Source organism: Sciurus carolinensis, chromosome 9 (assembly GCF_902686445.1).
Source record: "Sciurus carolinensis chromosome 9, mSciCar1.2, whole genome shotgun sequence".
Taxonomy (NCBI): Eukaryota; Metazoa; Chordata; class Mammalia; order Rodentia; family Sciuridae; genus Sciurus; species Sciurus carolinensis.
This window is the reverse complement of record NC_062221.1, coordinates 112,329,863-112,352,920: the sequence shown is the minus strand read 5'-3', so window position 1 is coordinate 112,352,920 and position 23,058 is coordinate 112,329,863. Positions and strand designations below refer to the sequence as shown.

The 23,058-nt window shown below is 32.7% G+C and overlaps 1 protein-coding gene across 7 annotated transcripts in view; it reads left to right on the top strand.

Moving 5' to 3' along the window:
- The first annotated feature begins 2,876 nt into the window (after positions 1–2,876).
- Positions 2,877–23,058, top strand: part of Robo2 (roundabout guidance receptor 2) — a 1,215,662-nt gene continuing 1,195,480 nt past the window's right edge. For all 7 annotated transcript variants that reach the window (XM_047564678.1, XM_047564674.1, XM_047564667.1 and 4 more), the window contains exon 1: positions 2,877–2,980. In XM_047564678.1, the coding sequence (XP_047420634.1) occupies positions 2,908–2,980 (73 nt within the window). In that variant the 5' untranslated portion in view covers positions 2,877–2,907. The remainder of the gene's footprint in view (positions 2,981–23,058) is intronic.

Here is a 23,058-nt window from a genome sequence, read left to right as displayed (position 1 = left end):
CACGAACAATAACAGAGTCATAACACAAGGTGGTTGGGCAGATAAATAACTAAAATATATAAAGCAGTTAAGCCAAACCTGGCACAGACTGAGTGCTACCATGGTCATATTTGCTATTCTTTCATATAACAATGTTACTGACATGCAAGATATCTTGGAAGGACTGAGCATAAAGAGAACAGTTCAGTAGAGGTTGTAGCATAATTATTATTATATTTTTTTTGCGGTGCTGGGGATTTGAACCCAGGGCTATGTGCTTGTGAGGCAAGTACTCAAACAGCTGAGCTATATCCCCAGCCCTTGTAGCATAATTATTAATAAAGTTTCCTGACTTTGGAAGTGTGACTTAAGCACTTTGGGCCTCCATTTACAATGTACTAGAGAGCTAATGATTATTCCTACTTCCATGGGTTATAAGACTAAATAGTCCAATACAAATAAGGTGCTTAGAACTTGTAATAAGATAGGTAATTTTCTACTAATGTTAACTAAGGCAGGGGGTCATTTCTACATTCATACCCACACAGAGCTGTCTCACATGGACTTTCCCTGCACTCAGTATTTCCCTTTTCCTTCACACTCCACATTCATTTACACAGGAAGAGATTTCCTGTCCTCTTTTCTGGTATGTAGAAAGCTTGAGCTAGATCTTCAAACTTGAGCCTGAGGAGTTCTGGAAGACAGTGGCCTTCTCTGTATGAGCAACAGGGATTTGGTTCTTCCAATCCCATTTCAATTCACTCACCAGAGAGATCTATGGCAGCGTACTTACATGGGCCACTGAAAAGGAAGCAAACCTTGAAAATCTCTTTAGAGTCAACCTGACCAACTATATCTTAAAACCAGTAAAGAATGCTTTTCCTTTTAACCGTGTTCTGACAGGCCATAAAGAATTGTTCAACATCCCTTCTTATACCTTTCAATTATATTTAAGCCTATTCAACCTAAGAAGGAAGAAGTCATTAAAAAATAAATACTCACAAATTATGGAGGAGCATGTTGTTGCTTTCCAAGAGATCTAGCCAGTAGACAGCAAATAAGATTGGTTCCAGAGTTTTCCTCAGGGGATGGGGGTAAGGGAGTTTGCCAATTCATTCTACCAATTGCTGTTTACATGCACTTAAAGAGAAGGTGTCATATAAACAAGAGAAGTGACTGGCGAAGAGAAAATCAGATTTTGAATTAAATACCAACATATTTTAAAATATGCAAAGACATAAAAATTTTAATTTGCTATTTGTAAAATGGGCATGGTATAATCTTTTCTAACCTCTCTTAGAAGTTTTCAAATTAAAAGTTGAGTAAAGGGACATTATTGTTTCTAAAGTAAGACGCAGTTTGAGAATTTGGTTTTGTATCCTGTTACTTTCTTTGAACATTGCTTCTTTTGTAGAAAAACAAATTGTAATAACTATATTTCCAAAGGTAACATATAGCTTACAGCAGTGGTGCAACTAACTCTTTTAAAAGTACCTTTTCCAAGAATGTGATTTGAAAATGGCAATTTATCCCATTTTTAAAGTGGTAACATGATATAATTGGTGGTTTGCATAATATTGGAATCAATTACTTTATCATACATAAATGCATAATTCATGCATTGTAGCTCACTGATTAAGGGAATAAGTGACCATATGGAAAATACTAAGATGCAGACAGCTTTAAAATATTGGTCTGAGTCTTTTGATCATGCTAATTTAATTCAGGTAATAGAGATCCAATTACTTTTATCTGACAGATTTTACCCATGTCCTGTTCATAAAGAGGCAGAGTCGTGTTTGCTCCTTATAACCACACCTTGTGACCACAAATGTTTTCATAAATATAGTTACCAAAGACAGAGAGAGCTTTTTGTATTTCCATGGTGATGTACCCAAACAAATAAAAAATGTGCTTCCCTGAAAGCATGATTAACTCCGCCTTGATAGACTCTGTTTGGTATTTCTAAAAGTTTGCTGATAACATTCACAGTGGCTTCATTAGTGAGACATAAGGGTGCCCAAATACACTGCCTTTCATACAGAAGAGACTCTAAGTATTGAGAGTGTCCTCCTTGTTTCATTGTTGGGGAGAAAAATTATATACTTATTGTTGTTCATCTAATAAATATTTCAGACCCATTTATGAATAATTAGTGCAGATGCAATCCCATTTGAATGTCACGAGGTGAATTAGAGGAAAATAAAATCATTTCAAGTTCTGAGTCTGTCCCGACTACATCGCTGGAATCCCTGTCTATCCACACAATAGATTAACTACCCTCTGTGCATACTATATTTTGCTCAGCCCTTCATATGCTAAAGCTGGAATGAAGCAGTCGTTATCTGTGGCAGTGCCTGGGTGATTTTCAAGCCCAGCACTACCCACCCAAGTGGCTGTGATACCGGCTTTCACTGAAGCCTTATTACTCTTAAAAGAGCAATTTGGTTGGTTGCACGGCTATTAGGGATCACACAGGCAGCCTGAAAGCTGTCAGTACAACTGCTTCTCATCTTTTTCACACAATCCTGACATCTTTTCTCTTTTCTGCTGGACACAGACATTACTGTTTTTATCATTTTCAATCAAGCTCACCCAGAACGCTGAGAAATGTATTCTCACTGAAAGCAAAGTGGAGAACAGAAATTATTTTCTAGCTCCTGGAGTAGAAGCAGTGCTGACTGCGTGCTAAGGAGCAGGAGCCGGAGCCGTGAGAAATGTAGCTTGGCTCAGGGCTACATCAGGGAGCTGCTCCTTCAGCTGTTAAAGATGGCAAAACAACACCTACCTCAGGTTTTTCAATGATTAATGCTATTTTCATAACCGGGAGGGAAGAGGATGTGAGAAATTTTGTGAGATTCACTTGTGGAAATGTTATCATCAGAGAAAGTGGGGAAAATTACTAGGCTGGAACTTCTCTTCGTTTTGATGCTTCTCTTTTCTGGACCAACTCTGAGCAAGCTGACCCGGACCCCCTGGAAAGGAAAACCTTGGAAGGGGGGTAAGTGATGAAAGTTCTGTGTTAAGAATCTGTTAAGGAGTCAGTGAGGCCAGTTAATGGTATCTGGAGGACAGCTAATGGTATAGGAGCTGATTCTGTTTGAAATCAGTATTTTATTTCTGGAAAGGGAATCTGTGTTGTAGGTGGCTAGGAAGAAGAGTTTTTCTCTCTTACAGATATAAATATATGTTTGCAGTTTGGGGTTTGCTAGGCTTTCAAAGCATTACAATGATTATTTCCAGCAGGGAGACTCCAGGGCCAAAATGCATGCTGTTCTAGTGCAAGGATCTGTATGTTATCCTGAGGAAGCTGCATTTTCTGAAAGATGTAGGTTTTGAATATGTGAGATCTCTCAATTGTTGGCAGATTTTGTGAAATGATCAGTGGGATGTTAGGAAATACAGTGCTACCAACACTAATTTTTTTTGGCTGACTCTATCAGTGTTACTGTGTTAGTAAAGATAAATTACATTAACTTTATTGGGAAAAAGTATCTGCTGGATGAGAGAAAAGCCTTTCAGGGTTTGAGAACATTATAATCCGTTTCTTTCTGCTGTTGAAAAATTATAATGAGATGGGAGAGAATTTTGGGGGCTTCAAACATACCTTTTTGTAAAGTTCCATTGGTTCTGCTTCCCCTGAATGCCATTTGTTCCTACTAGGCACAAGTTAGCAAGGTATGTGTTCTGTGAATGCAGTAACCCAAAATGATGCTGCAGAAATATCCCATGAGAGACTTTCTCTACAGTGATTTTATGTTTTAGGAAAAATCTTGATGGAAGACAGCCGAGGATTTTTCTTCATACAGGCGTTCTTTTTAACTCATGATTTTTTTTATCTTAGCTTTAGAAATGACTTTTGGGTCTACTCCCATCTTTGCTTTACTGTCAGTGTTATGATCTGAGGTTAAAGAGAAGCATGAACATTAACAAGAAGTTTTAATAATTTATCACAGCATCTCAGCAGGATTTTCTAAATACTCAAGCCCCTTCAGTTTGATCTTTCGGTTTCTCTTTTCATTGCATTAAAGACATTGCAAATCTTTTACCTACTATACCTTGCAGGGAAAAGTTCCAACAGGCACTTAGCTTAGATGGTTGGTTCAGATCTACACAGAGGAGGGGTGAGACAAATGATCTGGGGCCTTGTAAATTATATCACCACATTTCTGTATTGCTTGGTGTTATCAATGGATTTTTCCCCCTTACACACCACAAGCTGTTATTTATGTTAGCCTGCATGGCAGTTTTTGGTGGCTGGGGATCTAGAGATGTATGGTGTTATCGACTCCAGGGGATGTCAGGAGTGTTAACCTGTATTTCTTATATGCATTTTTCAAAGACAGTTAGTACTTATATCATGTCAAAGTTTAATTTCCTGCATTAAACTTTAGCAATAGATTTGGAACTGCAGCTGCCCAGTGAGAAAGTTAAACAGCTATAAAATTTTAGAAAAGTTGTTAACCTAGTCAGAAAGGTTTGTTCTAAAATGCTTCTCTGTCTTTCTAGGCGTTGATTCATTCTACACAGCTTTAGATACAGATGCACTGGATTTCATTTGTAAATCAGGTCTGAAATGTTTCGTCTTTGAGCGTAGCACTAGTTTTTCCAATGTACTCTAACTAGCTCAGCTAGAAATTTGCTAGCTCTGCTGTATGATGATGATGATGTGACTCAGTCAAGTTCAGGAATAAGCAATCATAGCAACATATTTCATTTATTGTTAAAAGCATCTTGTGTATTTTGGAAAGGTCAGACAACTTAACTGGAAAACTTTAAATGTGTTGACTGTACTTTAAAATTATTTTCTCTTTAGTGCCTCTGTTTATCTCTGTATATGTATTGCATAAATATGTGCCACAGATTCTGAGTTCCTGCAATGTAGCCTTGCCTTGATATGCATATGTACATGTTGTAAATATTTATTTATTCATGAACTTGGCTATTGATGGTGGTGTGTTATCTTTCAGTGGGTTGTAAAATTCGGTTACTTTTCTCTTGGCATATTATGCAGCCTTTGAAAGCATATTTTGACAGTTTCTTCAACATTATTTTCTCTTTCAGAAAGTAGAGGTCTTTATTATATTGTAAGATACCTGACAGAGATGTGGCATGTATGGGGTGAGCAATAAATATTAAATTAAATGCTATGGTCAGAAGAAAAGATAATCAAGGCTCAAAACAGGAAATTTTGAAGTAGGTTGTTTAACTTTTTTTTTAAATTTGCTTCATGTCAATACTAATTATAGCACATCTCTTATAGCATAATCTTTAAAACGGATGCACTATTTCTAAAAATCCTGGCAAAAATAACAATAGCAAAGCAACTGAGTTTTCTTCAAAAATGATTTTTTTTTTTTTTTTTTTTTTTTTTTTTTTGCTCTCATGTTGCCTGTGTGCATTTGTCTTAATCTGATTGAGCAGCTGTCAACCTCCATATGGCAACCTGCCCACGCTGACAATTTCCATTTTTGTTGTATTAACAGGAACTATCATCCTGAGAGAAGGGGTTTGTTGGGGCAGGACCAAGGAGTGCTAACACCATAGGTCAGTGCTTTGCTGTGGCCTGTCAGAAGAGGGCCAAACAGCACGTGGCCAGGCAGCACAAAACAGTCTGTAAGCTGACTTGTTGGAACATTTGGAGGAAATAGTGATTACTGTTGGCTACCAAGTCATTTTTAAGCTTATCAATGAACATGAATCTCAAATATAGGTTAGTAGGCCAGCAAGTTTCCCCAGAGGCACATTCTTTTCTATTTAATCACAATATATGAATTCCTTAAGGAAAGACCATGTCTCATCTGATTAGTTCAGAGCATAACATAAGTGATCATAAGAGTTTTGCATTCATGATAAACTAACTGGAAATCCTAACTATATTGCTGACATCATCTTCATTAAAATTAAAGAACCTAATTATTTTACATTCAATTACCCTCATTGGTAAGAAAGACTAAAAAATATGAACTTCTTCAAACCAATGAGCATAACTGTACAGAGAAAAGTGCATATTATAGATGGTTTATATATATGTATATATATATATATATATATAAAACAAAATGGATTATAAATATGTATAATGTGCGGGTATAGGTATAGTATATCTATTTATATGGCTATGGGTATAGTATATCAAATATATTTTATAAAAATCTGCATTTATTCTATTAGAAATTAGAATGTGAGCTGTTTTAATATTTATAGCTGCAATTAAAGGTTTAAGTGAAAGAAATTGGTATAAATAGATATAAATTTATATATAAATTTAGGTCTAAAATACGTAAATGAGTAAAACCAACACTGAAGACAGTCAAACCTTTGACCATCTGGTCTAACATGAACACTGATCAATCAGAGCACTTGCTGTCAAACTGAGGGGAAGGTCCAACACTGACCTTTGCTCCACCCACACTTGACTGTGACTTTATTTAAACCTCCTGTAAGAGTTTCCTGAGTTCCTTCAATCATCCCAGTTATGACATAGGGTTAAATTATGGCAGCAAAGTATGAAGTTATCAAAACCTTAGATTCATAAGATCCTTTCATAAACTCCCCACTTGCTTCCTTCTTTAATAAATTCCAGCAACTGATTGTCCATGTCTATCTTTTCTCAACAAAGAAAACCTGTCTGGCAGTTATCTTTTCCTCTTGTGAATGACTAGGGTGTATTATGTGTATTATGACCATATACTATGGCATTGAGTTATTTCAGTTCAGGATGCATTGAAGCATGGAGACAGGATATTCAGAGGGTGCCTCTATCTGCTTTGTCCCATTTAATGTAGTAACAATTAATTAGGAATTTATTGGACTTTGCTGACATTTTGTTGACCTTAAAATTTGAAGAGAAAAATCTTAACTCTTGGATGGCATCTATTATTTACAAGCCTGGTATTATTGTATATTATTGTAGTTATTATATTAACAGTAAAAAAAAATTAATTTGTTTTGGCAAATATGGCATACAACCTGGTATCTCACATAATTTGGTAATCTATAAGAAATCAATATTTTCACTGATAGAATTTGAACATTTTACTGATGATGCACTCTTTAATAAACACTGGAATAACTTAAGATTTCCTGGTTTGGAGAAATATTACTGGATCATGTTGTCTCTGACATTTTTCTTGGGATACTCTTTACCACTATACTAATTCTGTCTCCTTGGTGCCTCAACTACATCTTGAAACTAATATTCCATCTTTGAAAGGATTATGGTACTTTAGATTAAAAGTTACTTGTCAGTTTTTATAGTGTTTAATTGTCATGTGTGCCTATATTTTACTTCTTTACCATTGTGTAAGTTATTTGAAGAGATTTTATCTTTGATTAATTTTTGTTAACATGGAGTCTTGTATCCAGTAGATGCTCAATAAGTATTTGATGAATGAATAAGGTACAGTGTATAAAAAATAGTCAGGTAACATTCAATGGCTTTAGGTATTAGTTACACATTTCTTACTTGAAACTATGTGCTGTTTCTCACCCTGAATATTGGAAAAGAATTTTTATGATAAGAATTTACTATATCATTTCAAATTTAATTTTAGTTGTAGAAATATGAATATATTTATAGTAATTATAAAATTTGGAAAATTCTGTTAGATTCACATAGGGAGTAGTGTAATGAGGAAAAAAGAAAGCAATGTTGTTGTTCAAAAGTAATTCATAATGTGAGCTTGTGATTCTGGAAACCAAACTATGTGAATATTCATGAAAAATGTAGAATGTTCTTGGTACTATGTGTAATCATCACTCCTGTTTTTCATTTGTTTAAATAATTTAATCTCTATCTGTATGCAATAAATAGATTTAATACCTTATTTTCCTACAACTGAGGAGTAATTTCCAAAACCAAGACTAAGATGAGTATGTTTCTCCTATATGTTCAAAAGAATATTAGTGTAGTTTTAGACATATTAATCAAGAACCATGCTTGTAGGCTGGGGATATAGCTCAGTTGGTAGAGTGCTTGCCTTGTGAGCCCAAGGCCCTGGGTTTGATCCCCAGCACTGCAAAAAAAAAAAAAAAAAAAAAGAACCATGCTTAACAGTTTTACTAAGATCCAGAGAAAAATTATTAAATTGTCTAGAGTTATTTGAAAAGCAGCATTTGATAAATTCAACCATTCCATGATAAATTCAACACTTCCATGCTTGTGAGATTTCAATAAATAAATGATTCTTGAGAATAATAGACTTGTCTTAACTATAGGAACTAAACTTAGGTATTTCTTATACACAACAATTTTTATCTAATTTTTATGCAAATTCAGTTTCATTTTTAACCTAAAAATTCCATTTTTATTATCTATTTGTTATTAATATATATTTGTTGCCATGTGATTAAAATACCCTGAGAATTCATGCAATATTTACCTAAATGCATTTTTTATTACATGATAAATGGGAGAAAAATTGGAAAAAGTTTTGAAGCACAGTATCGTTTATATGGGAAAAAATAGATAAAAAGAAGTTCTTTGAATTTTACTTACAAATAGAATAAGCACTTTCACCAAATATGGACAAAAGTACTGCCTGGGAAACAGATTGCTGGACCATTTTGAAGAAAATAGTTTCAGGGTATGGATGTTCTTTCTAAAGACAGATTATTTCTGTGAAAAGTATGATCTGAAAAGCACACGAATTCATGCCAGCCTTTCCAGGTGTGTGTACAGTGCATGTCTTGTGTCTCTACTAGCCCCACATCCTCTTCTCCAGGGACTGAAGTCGTTAGCTAATTTCTACATAAATACCAAAACAAAAAATTTGTTTAGGAACTCTGGAGGGAAATAAAGACCTGGGAAATGTTCTTTAATTTTAAAAAGTGAGATGAATTGACAGTGATAAAATGCCTTAGATATAATAGTGATGGGGTTCATGAATCCATACTTAGGATGGTGTCAGCACTTCCATTAAAAGCTACATGTTCAAAGGGTTTACAACTTAGCCATAAAATTTTTGCCTCAGGGTGGATCATGGCTCACATTAGGCCTCTGTCTGAGAGTAGTTCCATTTTCTCACTTTGCAAATTCAAACCTTCAACCTTCAAAGTTATTTAAGTGTTGAGAAAATAGGGAGAAAAGTACAGTTATTTTTATAGGCTTTGTTACTTGAAAAGGAATTAAAATTTTGAAAGAGAAATTCAAAAAGTGATGAGAGTTTTAAATATCTGTTTGTCCAAGTCAATGGAAGATTATATAAATCAAAGAGAGACCTTGATCAGTTAAGACTGGGATCTTTGAGCTGTTAAGAATTTTACTTTCATTAAGAAACCAAGGTCATACAAACAAGAGATAATATTTCTGAAAAGGAAAGAAAATAAGCACATTATATCTAAAGGTCATTGCATTTCAGGGACCAGTGTACCTACCAGGACCCAAGTTTTCTTTGAAAGTTGACTTTTAGCCATTCATCATCCCTAGTCCTTAGGATCAAATTGTCCAGAAGAAGTTAAGAAATGTAACTAAAGGAAAACTATTCCACACTTAGATGGAAATCTCAAAGGTCCAGAATCCTTATCTAATACCTTAAAACTGACATGCAACTTTACTGAAGAATGGAATTTCTTTATTTATTCTACCTGGGTTTTTTTTTTTTTTTTTTTTTTTTTTTTTAATTCATTGTATACAAATGGAGTACAATTTTTCATTTCTCTGGTTGTATACCTGGGTGTTTGAAGGCCACTTTTTGAGTAGATATTCAAAACTCATTCTATCAAAGGCACAAAAGGCTTCTATATGTACATGTTTCTACCCTCTAGAGACTTTTAACTTATAATTCTTTGGCCTTTCCTTTTTTATTTTTTCCCTTCCTTTGAGAAGGTAATTTTCCTTTAGCTAAGATCTTCAACTAAACAGGCAATTATAATGTTAAAAATAAAACTAAACTAAAATGTTGTGCTTGGTGTAATTTCAGGAAAAATTTATAAAGATCCAAATTATATTATAAAGTATCTTATTGATAAGTGTACCAAAATCTCAAGTTAATATAAAACTGGCTAAGTTACAGCATTTAATCTGTTCTGCAGATCATTTATTAACTTTCTGTGATTAATGCGGACATTTTTGCTTGTTTACTGTTCTATATTGATACTCTTTTTTTAAAAAAAGTGAATTCTGACTTTCAAGGTACAGAAATGGTTTCAGTTTCTATTTTAGTGATATCTCAAGTCATCTTTATTGAATAGATAGTAACATTCATCTTAAAATATAAATTTGAAGTAATCTGAATTTAGAAGGTTTTCACATGGAGGGCTAAAGGGAGGTGGCCTGGAAACACTTTGTATCCCAGGGTAGAAGTGGGTAGTAGCTGTGCCTTATAATAGGGGAAGGTAGTTGTCAACTCACTACTTTCTAGGGAAGATATGATTTATACTTAACAGATTCAGTCTGAAATCTAACCCAATTTGCTATTTAATAAAATCTACTACTCTTCAAAGTAAGCTTATCATATGTGTTTCAGATTTCATTTTGTAATGTAGTTTTTTTTTTTTAGAGATGTAAGTGGGAAATTAGTCAGTTCACTATTAAATAGATAAAACAATAAAACCTTTGTAGACACTTATCAGTAATATTTGTTTGGCTATGCTCTGAACTATATTTCCATATAAAATATTAAACAAATAAGCCCATATTTATGCATAGGGTAAATATTTTCTTGGTATTTTCAGGAAAATGAAAAGATCTCATGAGTTCATTTAGTACTATCAATTTATAACTCTTGATTCATTGCCAATGTAAGGTATACAAATTCATTCATGTCAATTTCTGAAGAGTTCACTATATAGGCTGTTAGGAGAGACCCTACATATGCTCAGTAGAATCCCTTTCAGATCAATGTCAAGTGTTCTGTCATGAAAAAGTATCAAGCTGGGCAAAGTCCAAGATGATGCTCTGGAGACAGGGGCACATCATGAAATCTCCAATGTAATAGTTGGCAGCTAATAAAGAATTTATTTTAAGGCAATCAGAAATGTAACTGAAGTGCCTTTCATAATCCATAGAACCCTGAGTATTGCTTCTGGCTAGCTGGTACTGACTTTGATTTACCAAAGGAATATTTTCTTCTGTTATGGAACTTCCTGGACCCATGTAGAGATACATATAGGGATTTGGGGTTGAGGTTGCTGATTGCCAAGTATAACAAGGTAGACTTTATGGACTATTTGAGCTCTTTACTGATTGTTACTTTGCACTCAAGGTCCCCAAGATGCTATGAAGTTAATTTGTACATTCAAAGTGGAGAAATATGCTGTACAACTAAGAAAATATTTTAAGTTGATCTACTACATTCCCATACTGTGCTTGTAGAATACAGTAGGAAACATAAAAGATATGCATTCCCTCATTCAACAAACACTTATGAAATGCTTCTAAGACAAACCTAATTTGGGTGATAAACATGAAGATAACATTTGGAAAAAAAACTTGTATAATATTTGAACTGTAAGTGATATATCTCCAGTTTTGGGGTTTTTGATAGGCAAATATTAAAGGAAAATATTTTAAATGATAACTACAAATAAGAACAGGAAGGTATAGAACTACATGATATATGTTCATGTAGCTAATTTGGATGTTTTTTTCTGTTTCTTTTCCTTAATCTCTGTGTTAGGCCCAGTGATATATAATTCCTTGAGTTCTCTAACTTAATGCTTGCACTAATCCTATATGAAAGGTACTGTTATTTGTATCATCCCCATTGTTAAATGAGTGGCACTTGACTAAGATTATAAAGTGTGTTTTTTTATTTTTTATTTTTATTTGTTCTTTTTAGATAAACATGAGAATAGAGTACATTTTGACATATTATGCATACATGGAGTATGATGTATTCTAATTAGGATTCCATTCTTATGGTTGTACATGATGTGGAGTTTCAGTGGTGATATATTCATATATGAACCTAGGAAAGTTATATCAGATCAATTTCACCCTCTTTCCTTTTCCCATCCTCTATTCTTTAACTTTATTCCTCTTTGTCTAATCCACTGAACTTCTATTCTCTTCTCCCCTTGTTGTATTTTAGCATTCACATATCAAAGAGAAAATTTATCCTTTGATTTTGGGGGATTAGCTTATTTCACTTAGCATGATAGTCTCCAGATCCATCCATTTACTGGCAAATATCATACAGCTATTCTTTATGACTGGGTAATATTCCATTGTGCATATATACCACATTTTATTTATTCATTCATTTGTTGAAGGGCACCTAGGTTGGAACTGTAACTTAGCTCTTGAGAATTGTGCTGCTATAAACATTAGTGTGGCTGCATTACTATAGTATGCTTATTTTAAGTCCTTTGTGTATATATGGAGGAGTGGGATACCTGGGTCAAATTGTGGTTCCATTCTGAGTTTTCTGAGGAATCTCCATACTTCTTTCCATACTGGTTTCTTCACCAATTTGCATTTTCACCAGCAATGTATAAGTGAACCATTTTCCCAATATCCTCACCAACATTTATTGTTATTTGTATTCTTTATAATTGCCATTCTGACTGGAGTGAAATGGAATCTCAGTGTAGTTTTAATTTGTATTTTTGTAATTTCTAGAGATGTTGAACTTTATTTCATATATTTGTTGATCATTTGTATTTCTTCTTCTCTGAAGTGCCTGTTCAGTGTATGTTTTTGAGTCAGGCATCAAACTCAGATAAGTAGTGTCCTATATTTGGGGGACAGTCGAGTAACTCCAATAGAAGTATGTAGAGAATTAGTGGGAAATAATAGCAGAGTCAGTTAAGTATAGCTTTGAGAATCTGTCAGACCAAACCAGAATTTATAGAACTGAAAATAAGAGGCTATTGTGGGTATTGGTAAGACAAGTCTTATAGTAACTGCAGTATTTAGGAAACAATATATGGTGCCATTTATTTGAGTCACTTGTACTTCATCCTGTAGTTCCTCTTCTCATTACATTTGCAAGATTTATTTTTGATACCTTAAAACTAAAAGTAATCATGCAGAATTCTATGTTAAAATAGATGTTCAAATTGTGAATGTTCGTTGTCTTTTGAGTGAAGGGTTTAATTTATGCTGTCATTGTTGCTGAGCACTTTTTCACTGAAAACTATTTACTTATAAAAAGTGACTTGTGAAAATCATCTTAAGTGATTCATCTTACAATTTAAAAGAATTGTAATTTTTAAAAGAATTTAAAAATTACATCAATTTTTAAAAGAATTTTGATTTACTACTGTCAATATTCAGTGTGTATACATATATACACCTATCTTAAAAATTCAGCACAATTCACTTGTACAGTTATATATGTAAATATAAACATATCCTGTATATAAATAGTTCAACTTTATAACTAATACATTTAACTATGAGTACATATAAATTATGTGGCTTATTTCATTTATAAGTTATACAAGTTATCTGTTATAAAATACATTTTGAGAGAAGTTTCATAGAGTTGAAGTTATGTAGCTTGAAGTTTTAAATATATATGTTCTAAAAAGTTTTTCACATAATTAAATTATTGAATGATCTTCAAGTTTTACTGTTATAATTTTAAATGCTTTTTGTATATATAAAAGCATGATTTTACTCATCTGTTAGAAGAATCCCAAGAAAGTGGATGGGTATAGTAGTTAAATAATTTGTAAGCAATAGAATATTTGTCCAAAAGAAAAATTTAATAATAATTTTGAAAGGATGAGGTGCAGCTACTGCATGTCAGTTTTACATGTAAATTTAATGAACTTTTAATTGGATCTGATTGGATTATTAAAAACTAAATTGTCAGTTGGTATACTAATATATTTTTATTTATTTAGATAGCTTAAATTCTTATAAGTTTGTTTACAAGCGGTCTTATTTTCAAACTGAAAGATAATTAAAATAGTTTTATGGTCTGGTAGCTTATTTGCTAGACTTGTTTGAGTGTAATCAGGTGATAACCGAAACACTGAATTCCTGCTCACATCTCTGCTTTTACTACCTGTACCTTCTGAGGCCAGTTACTTTGACTTCTATCATTCTCAGTATTCTCACCACATTAGTTTTGTGTGGAAAACATAAGATAGTATAGTATGTGTAAATCAGCTAACAGTGATCTTCCAATAATTATTTTCTTCAGACTAAATAATACATTCAAATATATTGATTATTATTATTTTACAAACTCTTTAAAACTAAAAGTTAATTGGTAGCATTTATTAAGAACTGCTTGTGAGCCAGTGTTATACTAAATAATTTCCATCTATAATAGGATTTTATCTTGCATCTTTATCTTAAGAATTACTTTTTCTCTTATTTTACAACTCACATAGCCAAATCTGGATTTTTTCCCCTTTGCTTGAATTCATCAATCTGTATTTTAGACTTATTAAAGATGTAAAATTGTTTGTTGGATATTATTAGTTTTTATTTTTTTAGCAAACTAAAATACAATCATGATTAATCACCCTAGTAAATAAAATACTAATATCACATCTGGTTTAAAATAAAGATAAAGTATGTCCTTCCTTAAGAAGCTACTTGGAGAATATTGATAAGGTAGAAAAATAGAACTATATTTTAAGAAATCCACAATAAGATTGGCTTAGGTAGTATGAAGATTATCATTTCCATATAGTATATATAAAATTGGAGTATTCACAAGGGCAAAATTGGAATTGAATGAGCCAGGTCCAAAACCAGATGGCAAGGAAAAGTTTCAAGCTGTTCCATTTGGAAATTGATTTTTAGATTTCCATGTGACGCATTACATTATAAGTTCAAATTAATTTTAAACTTTTAATTTTTCATATGTATCTTCATGACTCCTAGTACATGCTTCCTTGTCTATCTTGTTGCCAGTGAATCTAAAATGGGCACCAAACAGCTTTTCACTCTACATTAAATACACAGAGAATAGCACTTAACTGTATGCATCTTGAACTCTGCTCAATAAAAGTTTTAAGAGATAAGATGCTTTTTCTGTTTTAGGGTCACTATTTGTCTGAATAATACATAAACATGGAGAAATGGTAGGAATTCTACTGAGGATCACAGCATAGCTTCAATAAAATTATCTGTCATTATCACAGTTGAAAAGCTTGGAATATAAACTTTCATGTGGGATACAACTCACTAAATTCCAATAGCACTGTTTTCTTATCCCACAGAATCCTATTCAAGGAAGAAAATGGAAGATGAAACTTGGTTACTTGTGGAAATAATTTAAAGAATCTGGAGTTAAATACTAACAAGAAATGAAGGTCACATCTCTAGCACCACAAACCACAAGGGGTTAATGAAATGCTATTGAGACACTGCATATAATACTATTCTTGAATTGCAGCTTTTGTAGTCAGGACTCAGCTAATGTGCTTGCTTGTGTAAACTCAAATGGGCAATAAAGTTCATTAATTAAAAAAATATAAAGGCATTGATTTAATCTGATTTCTAAATATCACTGTATATGGATGTGTTTGGAAAGTTGATAGAAAAATAGACAGGGATTTTCCTCTTTCACTTAACCAATAGGCAATTGCTTGAAACATTTAAATTATCCAATAGCATCTTTCCTATAGGTTGATTATTCCAGGCAAAGGACTTTAAGTAGTTTGTGCAGGGTATAGACTGAAAATATACCTAAAAGACCAGATAGATCTGACCATTTTAAACATCTTCATGAAAACAATAATCATTGTTTGGTTGGATAAAGTAAAATCTGTTTGAAGTCAGTTGAGAGCCCTCCTACCCCATTGCCCCGAAGCTCAAATTTTTTTTTAAAAAAATCTATTTTACTGGTATTAAAAACAGTATAACAAATGCAATTTCTTAGTTACCTGCCATGATCTAGAAAATGTGATTTTTCTGATAAATGAAGTTTAGTGTAGACAGGAATATTACAGCTAAAAAAGAAACTATATCCAAGTATATGAAATCAATTAAAATATTCTCATGTGCAACATTTTATTCCACAGTACACTGCAAACTTCCTGACACGTTTTCATATCTTAGAATATCACAGTGCATCAATCTTCCTTACGAGTTCCAGTTATTATGATATCAAAGCAAAAGAGAACCAATTAGCAGACGTTTACAGTCATTGTATTATAGATTCAACTGAATTCCCTATAAGATGCAGTTCTGGATATGGAAATGATTAAGTTCATAAAAGCAGTAATAAATTGAGAGAAGGAAGTGTGACTATGCCATCATTCCCCCATACTTCAGTTTTACTTTAAAATTAATTTCAAAACTACTTTCTAAATATGTGTTGAGTACAAGACTATACTCAGAAATGGAAGTTGATGGTAGCCTGGATTATATACACATTTGTTTGCATATTAATCAATCCAAAGTCAAACTAGTTAATATTGAAGGATCTTTCCCATGCATGTCACTTGAGTTATAGAGATATCATTATAAATATGGAAACAAGTCAAATTAAAAAACAAACTACGTTGACATTGTTAATAGTCATGTATTCTATCTTATAAGCTAATATGACTTAAAGACATTTGGAATGGAATTTGGAAGAAAAGTATAATTTTCCTTGATGAAAAAGTAATGACAGAAACTTAAACAACTATAATATGAAAACCTTTGTGGATCTAAATTATGACTAATCAGATAATTAGTCAAGATTTAATTATTCTGAATCTGACAGTGTTATAGAAAATGCATTTCTAACCTAAGAAATGAACCCCAGAGCCAGAAGCATTGGTGTGTGACTGTAATTTCAGCTACCCGGGAGTATGGGGAGGCAGTACCATGAGTTTCAGGCCAGTCTGGGCAGTGTTGTGAGCCCCTATAACAAAAAAAAAAAAAAAAAAAAAAAAGAGAAAAACCCTGTGTATCTAAAGATAAGTTCAGGAGCATTAGGCAACTAAGAAAAAAGCATATTGGAAAGCATGAATAAAATATTTCAATGATGGATTTTTGGTGATACTGAATATTTATTCAGCATTTTCTGGAAATTTCTGGTCTTGGCAAATAGCAATTCTTAACAAGTTTTAGTAATTATCACAGCGTGTTGGCAGAGGTTAGATCCTATGTAAGCTTAAAGTCTCTGATCAACTTATTTTTTCATATAAAAAGTAGTGCTTGAGCAATGTAGAAATATAGGAAATAACTAGAAAGCTTTAAAAAGAACAAAAAAATTATCATCATATCTTCTTATAAAAAAATCCCTTTAATTCTACCACCTAAGAAGAATCATTTTAATTCTATCTAGTATTTTCCTAGATGAATATATGCTTATAGTATAACATAAAAGACAAGTATATATTTTTATATATATATATGAATACTGTATGCACATATGCAAACATCTATACATATGGTAAACTTGCCTATTACATAGCATAATGCACATATAATTTGGAAAATGAATACATATTCTGAATTATGTACAAAATACAACTTCTATATACATTATAAATTATATATGAGGAAATATATGTTATATAATTTTGGGTATAACTTTTACTTATCTTTAGAGTGTATCTAATATTGTGATCATCTTTGAGCATAAATCTGATTATTCTCTAGAACTAGAATTATTGTCTCAAAAGATATGATAATTTTATGACTCTTGATAAATAATGCCAAAGAACATTACATAAAGGACTATGAATTTACATGCCAATCCAAATTACATTTGAATGCCTAGTGCACTTTAAGTAGCATAGAAAATACTATTTACTTTTTAAATTTTAGTTAAAAATATAGTATAGCTTTAACTTAAAATTTGTTACATCAATAACAAACTAGAATTATCTATAAATATACTTATTCATTAGTTATACAAAGCTTATAATTTGTAAAAGGTTGCCCAAGATACAAAAATACATATCCCCAAAGAAAAAATAAGAAGAAAAGAAACTGGTAATAAATTGATACTTAAAGAAATCAATGTAATTATTATAATTGAAGATTTGAAAATCATCAGAAAATTATATATCTATCTTGTGGATATTTATTCTTACCATCACCATACGTTTGAATAGAGCAGATTCTTCCACATAAGGAGACATTATTTATGAGTTCCCATCTAATCCTCAGATTCTGGGAGCATATATGATGACAATAAAGCTGAACCTTGCTGAACATGTCATTAAGTAATTTGAAGATATACCTGTAAATATTAATTTTGGTAAATGGATCATTTGGTAACAGTTCATCATAATGTACTAACAAAGATTTTTCAAACATTTCCTTTTAGAATTTTTTTCTAAATTTGTATGTTAATTTCCTAATATAAAGTTTATCATTTTATCTTTCTAAAACATTAACTGTCACAGATCTCTATCCTTTTAAAGAATAACTAACACGACTCAATGAACCATGAGTGAGAAAGCCAACAATTTGTCTTGCTAGAATGCCAGACTCTGCAAAGTTGACAATAAGACTCAATCCATCAGAACAAGTCCTTTCACAAACTGCATCCTCAGAGCACATCAAACAGTATGAGCATAGGTGTGATAAGTCCATTTTCTCTGTCCCCAAATCCACCACAGAATGACAAGATGAGACCAGTTGGTGCTTGTACGTATGCTGTAGCAAAGGACCCAGGAACAGGGACTCAGAATCTTTCATAGCAAACAGTAAACATGTCCCTTCCACTAGGGCATAAGTAGCTGTAAGTTAGTCATCTTGACCTACTGAATTAATTAATTACTCTTATGATCTGCTACAGGAACACAGCAAAGTCAGACAATGGTTATACTTTGCAGTTTCACACAGTCAGCAAGGACTTGCAAGGAATTGGGACTACAGTAGGCTGTTGTCTAGAAATTCATAAAAACATTTTAATTATAAAGAAATTTTCTACATATTTGACAATTATTTCAAATCAAGAGTATTTTAGTTATCTTTTACAATGTTGTGACCAAATACCTGACAAGAACAATTTAGAAGAAGAAAAGATTATTTGGGGCCCCTGGTTCTGTTCAGAGGTTTTAGTCTGTAGATGGCCAACTCCAGTGCTTTGGGCCCAAGGTGAGACAACATATCATGAGGGGAGGGTCCAGCAGAGGAAAACAACGCCCCTCATGGTGGGGTCAGGAAACAGAGAGAAAGAGGAAGGGGCCACAGAGCAGATGCACACTTCCAGGGCATACCTCCAGTGACTCACCTCCTCTGGTCGTGCTCCACTGCCTATCCTTACCACCCAGTCAGTCCATTAAAACTAAGTTGGACTGATTAGGTTACAACTCATAATCTATTCATTTTACTTCTACATATTCCTGTATTGACAGGAACTTTTGGGGATACCACCTATGCAAACTGTAATGGGGAGAACCCCATTTTTGAATAATTCTTTCAGAATGTTCTTCAAAGTCCCTTTATTTTCTCTTTGAAGGTAATGATGCATTTCTATAATACACTTTGGGTTTTAGTCTTCCTTGTGAACATGCAGGAACATTTTCAGAGAGTTAATAAGCAAGAGAAGCTGGCTTTCAGGAATCTACTTTATCATGTAAAATATGTAAAGCACTTACACAACATTTGTATGAATACTAAGTGTGGAAGCACAATAGTTGTAAATCAATAATTGTATTAAAATTTTCTCATATTTATATGTGTTTTTAAGGTCATGCTTCAACAGTGATTATAAAACAATATAACACATGTAAGAGTTATGCATTCAACTGAGAGAGGTATTATGAGATAGGGACCAAATGAGGTAGGTTGCATACACCATCAAGTACCCAAGACAATAAAAGTAAAACACAATTATGCATATTAATTGGAGAAATAAACATACAGTCAATTAATAGCAGTTATAAATAAAACTGATAAGCAATCAAAGCAGCAGAAGGAAGAAAAGGTTTTCTTTAATATTAGAAATCAAAGCTTTATTATGATTTCTTTGAAATAAGTATTTTTATAGCAGTAAGAAGCATTTTTGATTGTGTAATTATCTTGTCTATGTAAAGAATTTGAGCTATTAAATACACTATTTTTATTTTTGCTCTTCTTGCAATGTCATTTGAGAAACGCTTTAGTATTCAGTTTCATAACAGAAAATGTGAGTGGTAAAAACATTTTTCCTGTTATACTTTAATGGAAACATATCATTTTTAAAATAGTAATAATAATATTAAATGTTATACAGTTGTAGAAAAAAAGTACAATCCTTGTTCTTATAACATGTAAAGCGAAAGAAAAGATCACAGTGACAATTTGTGTAAAAAACTTGAGATCTGAATTTCAATGGCCCATTCTCATAGAAATTATATTTTGGATGACGAGATCGCATCGATTCATTTTGATATTACATATAAATGAAAATACCAAATGTCTTTTGCTTTGTCAGTGAAAAAGTAGTTTTCGCTTAACAAATGGTCCAGTGATGTCTATTTGGAAGCTTCATGACATATTAAAGCAGTTGATGAGGTTCAATTTGTTGTGGGGTTGCATCTGATTGATGGTTTACTATCTACCGCAGCCTCATCTGCTATGGTGTTCCCATAATAAATGTTCATCTCTAGACAGTGCTAAATGTGCTCTATCTAAATCATCCGTTACTTATAACAAGTTTCAGTATATATGAATCAAATGTTGTTTATAGTAGCCTTCAACAGGATTTATCATTTTGAAGCTTTTCTACTACTTCAAATGGAATAACCAAGATATAGATTTTGAATAAGTGTTTTGAGCCCTTGGGTGGTAATGTACCAAGAATTCAGTAACGGAGTAAAGATTAAGCAAGTTATATGAGAAAATAAAGCTAAAATGTGGTTTTGTAACTTTTTACTTCTAAACATAAATATAAAGAGTATGTTTTTATAGTGTGTGGTCACAGCAAAAATCATTAAAAATAACGGGTAATTTTAAAATATTTGTTATTCATGGAAATTATATGAGGAGCATTGCTTCCAGAAATTAGAAATAACTGCTCATTTATATATGATCATTCTAGCACGTTTTGCTCTGAAGTTGCCTCTCAGTCACGAGCTTTTATTTTTTCATACCTAACCTCCTTCACTCCTTCTCCTTTTCAATCTAACTTTGATCCCATTTCATTTTCTGTCTTGATGTCTTTCACCCCATCTGGCTCTGTTTTCTTTTATATCCCTAGTTTCCTTGCAGGGTGGTTTTAACCCCATGGTTTGACATTCTCAGCCCATGGTCAATGCTCAGTGATATCCGAACACCTTGGCAGCATATATCAAAACCCATTTTAAAATCTTAACTCCATAAAAATATTAACATCCAATATTTTTGTTCTATTTAAATAATATCTACATTACTGGCACTAATATTTGTTTTATATATAAGTATATGTGATATACATATATTAATTAGTTGGAACAAAAATATAAGATTATTGTAACAGCTACAAAAATAATATAGGAAGCATAGATTTTCTATATCAAGTCTGCAGGTCTTTTTTGTGTTTGGGGAATGGAAAAATTTGAGACAAATGGTTTTTTTGTCCTGTGAAGAGGGCCTCATGGTTTCAGTCAGGAAAAGAGCCTGTGTTAATACTATGTAATACTGATTTCCTTTATATTTTCTGCAAATCTTATGTACACAACAAGGAGCTTTATGATCTAAAATTGGGACCATCTCATATCTATTCATTTAATGAGAAGTACAATTTTTTAATATGTATGAATTGATCTAAATTATTTGTTATTTTATTGATTGATGATACAAACATCTGTTAGGAAAGGACATCATCAAAATTTTAAAGTGTGTGTACCCTCACATATTTCCAAACTGTTACATTCAATTTAACACATTTTTCATTTGGTCTCTCTGTGATTTATCTTTTGCATAGAAGTTAGAGAAATGCAATTCTGGAAGTTGGGCATACAGCTCTATGATAGAGTGCTTGTCTACCTGTGCAAGGTGCTGGGTTCAATCCCTACTACTCAAGGAAAAAAAGTGTGTGTGTGTGTGTGTGTGTGTGTGTGTGTGAGAGAGAGAGAGAGAGAGAGAGAGAGAGAGAGAGAGAGAGAGAAAGAGAGAGAAAGAGTCTTCCTGTCTTCCCAATCAACTGTACGATTGTGGTAGGTAAAGGTTATTTACATATTTCTGAAACTGTTTCACACTAATTTGACCTTCGGATGGAAATTGGTAGTGAAATATTTATGCTCTAGACAAAGCACCTCTTTGTACTCACCTCTAAATAAATTTTTTAAATATATTTAGTTTATTCTAGTTAATTTGTCCATAATGGACATAGTGACACTTTACATTAGATTTTTAAGTAGATTATGTAATAAAAAGTTTTGAGCAGTTTAGGTAATCGTATGTTTGCTTTTTGTTGTACAAGATTATGGTTTGTTTACCTCCAGTGTACATTGGAATATTTGGAGGGTTTGTTAAATAAGTGCTGGACATTATCCCAGAGGTTCTGATTCAGCAGATCTGAGAGGAGACCCTAAAATTTGTCTTTGTAAGATATTTACAGATGATGCTGATGCTGTTGGTCTTGAAACCACACATTAGAATCCCTACAATGTTGGATTTGGTCTTGAAAAGCAAAGTTTTTTTGTTGTTGCTAAATTATAACACTACTATATAATCCTCCAGTGACCTTTGATAGGTGACATAACTCCTCTGGAGCCAGGGTTCAAGTTTCTAAGCTGGGAAACAGCTACCTGCCTGAAAAGGTGGTAGTGGTAATTGGGATAGATATGAAATGGCAAGAGCAGTAACTGGCACACACTAACTTTGGGACCATTCTTGTCTTTCTTTCTTCTATAAATATAGTACAATGTAAGTCATAATTCCCATGTTGAATAGATGAAAAGAGAAAAAAATTTCCTCAAATTTCTGTTTCTCTAGCTCTTGGTCAGTTAAGAAAAAATACATTATTATGTATGAATGTATCAATAGATATCATTGATCATCAAACATTGCAGCAATTTTGCACTTGTTTTTGGTAATATTTTTCATGAAAAAAATGGTCACTAATTTTAAGGAGTTTAAAATCTAGTTCAATAATTGCTTTCTAAGGAGTTGTTTATGGAAGTCATCCAACTAGGGTGACTCCTTTTTTACTTGGGTTTCAGTCAAATGTTACCCATTCAATGAGAAATTTCTTCCCCTAACTACTCAATCTAAAGAAGTATAACCCCATCATCCACATTCCTCTAGTTATTATT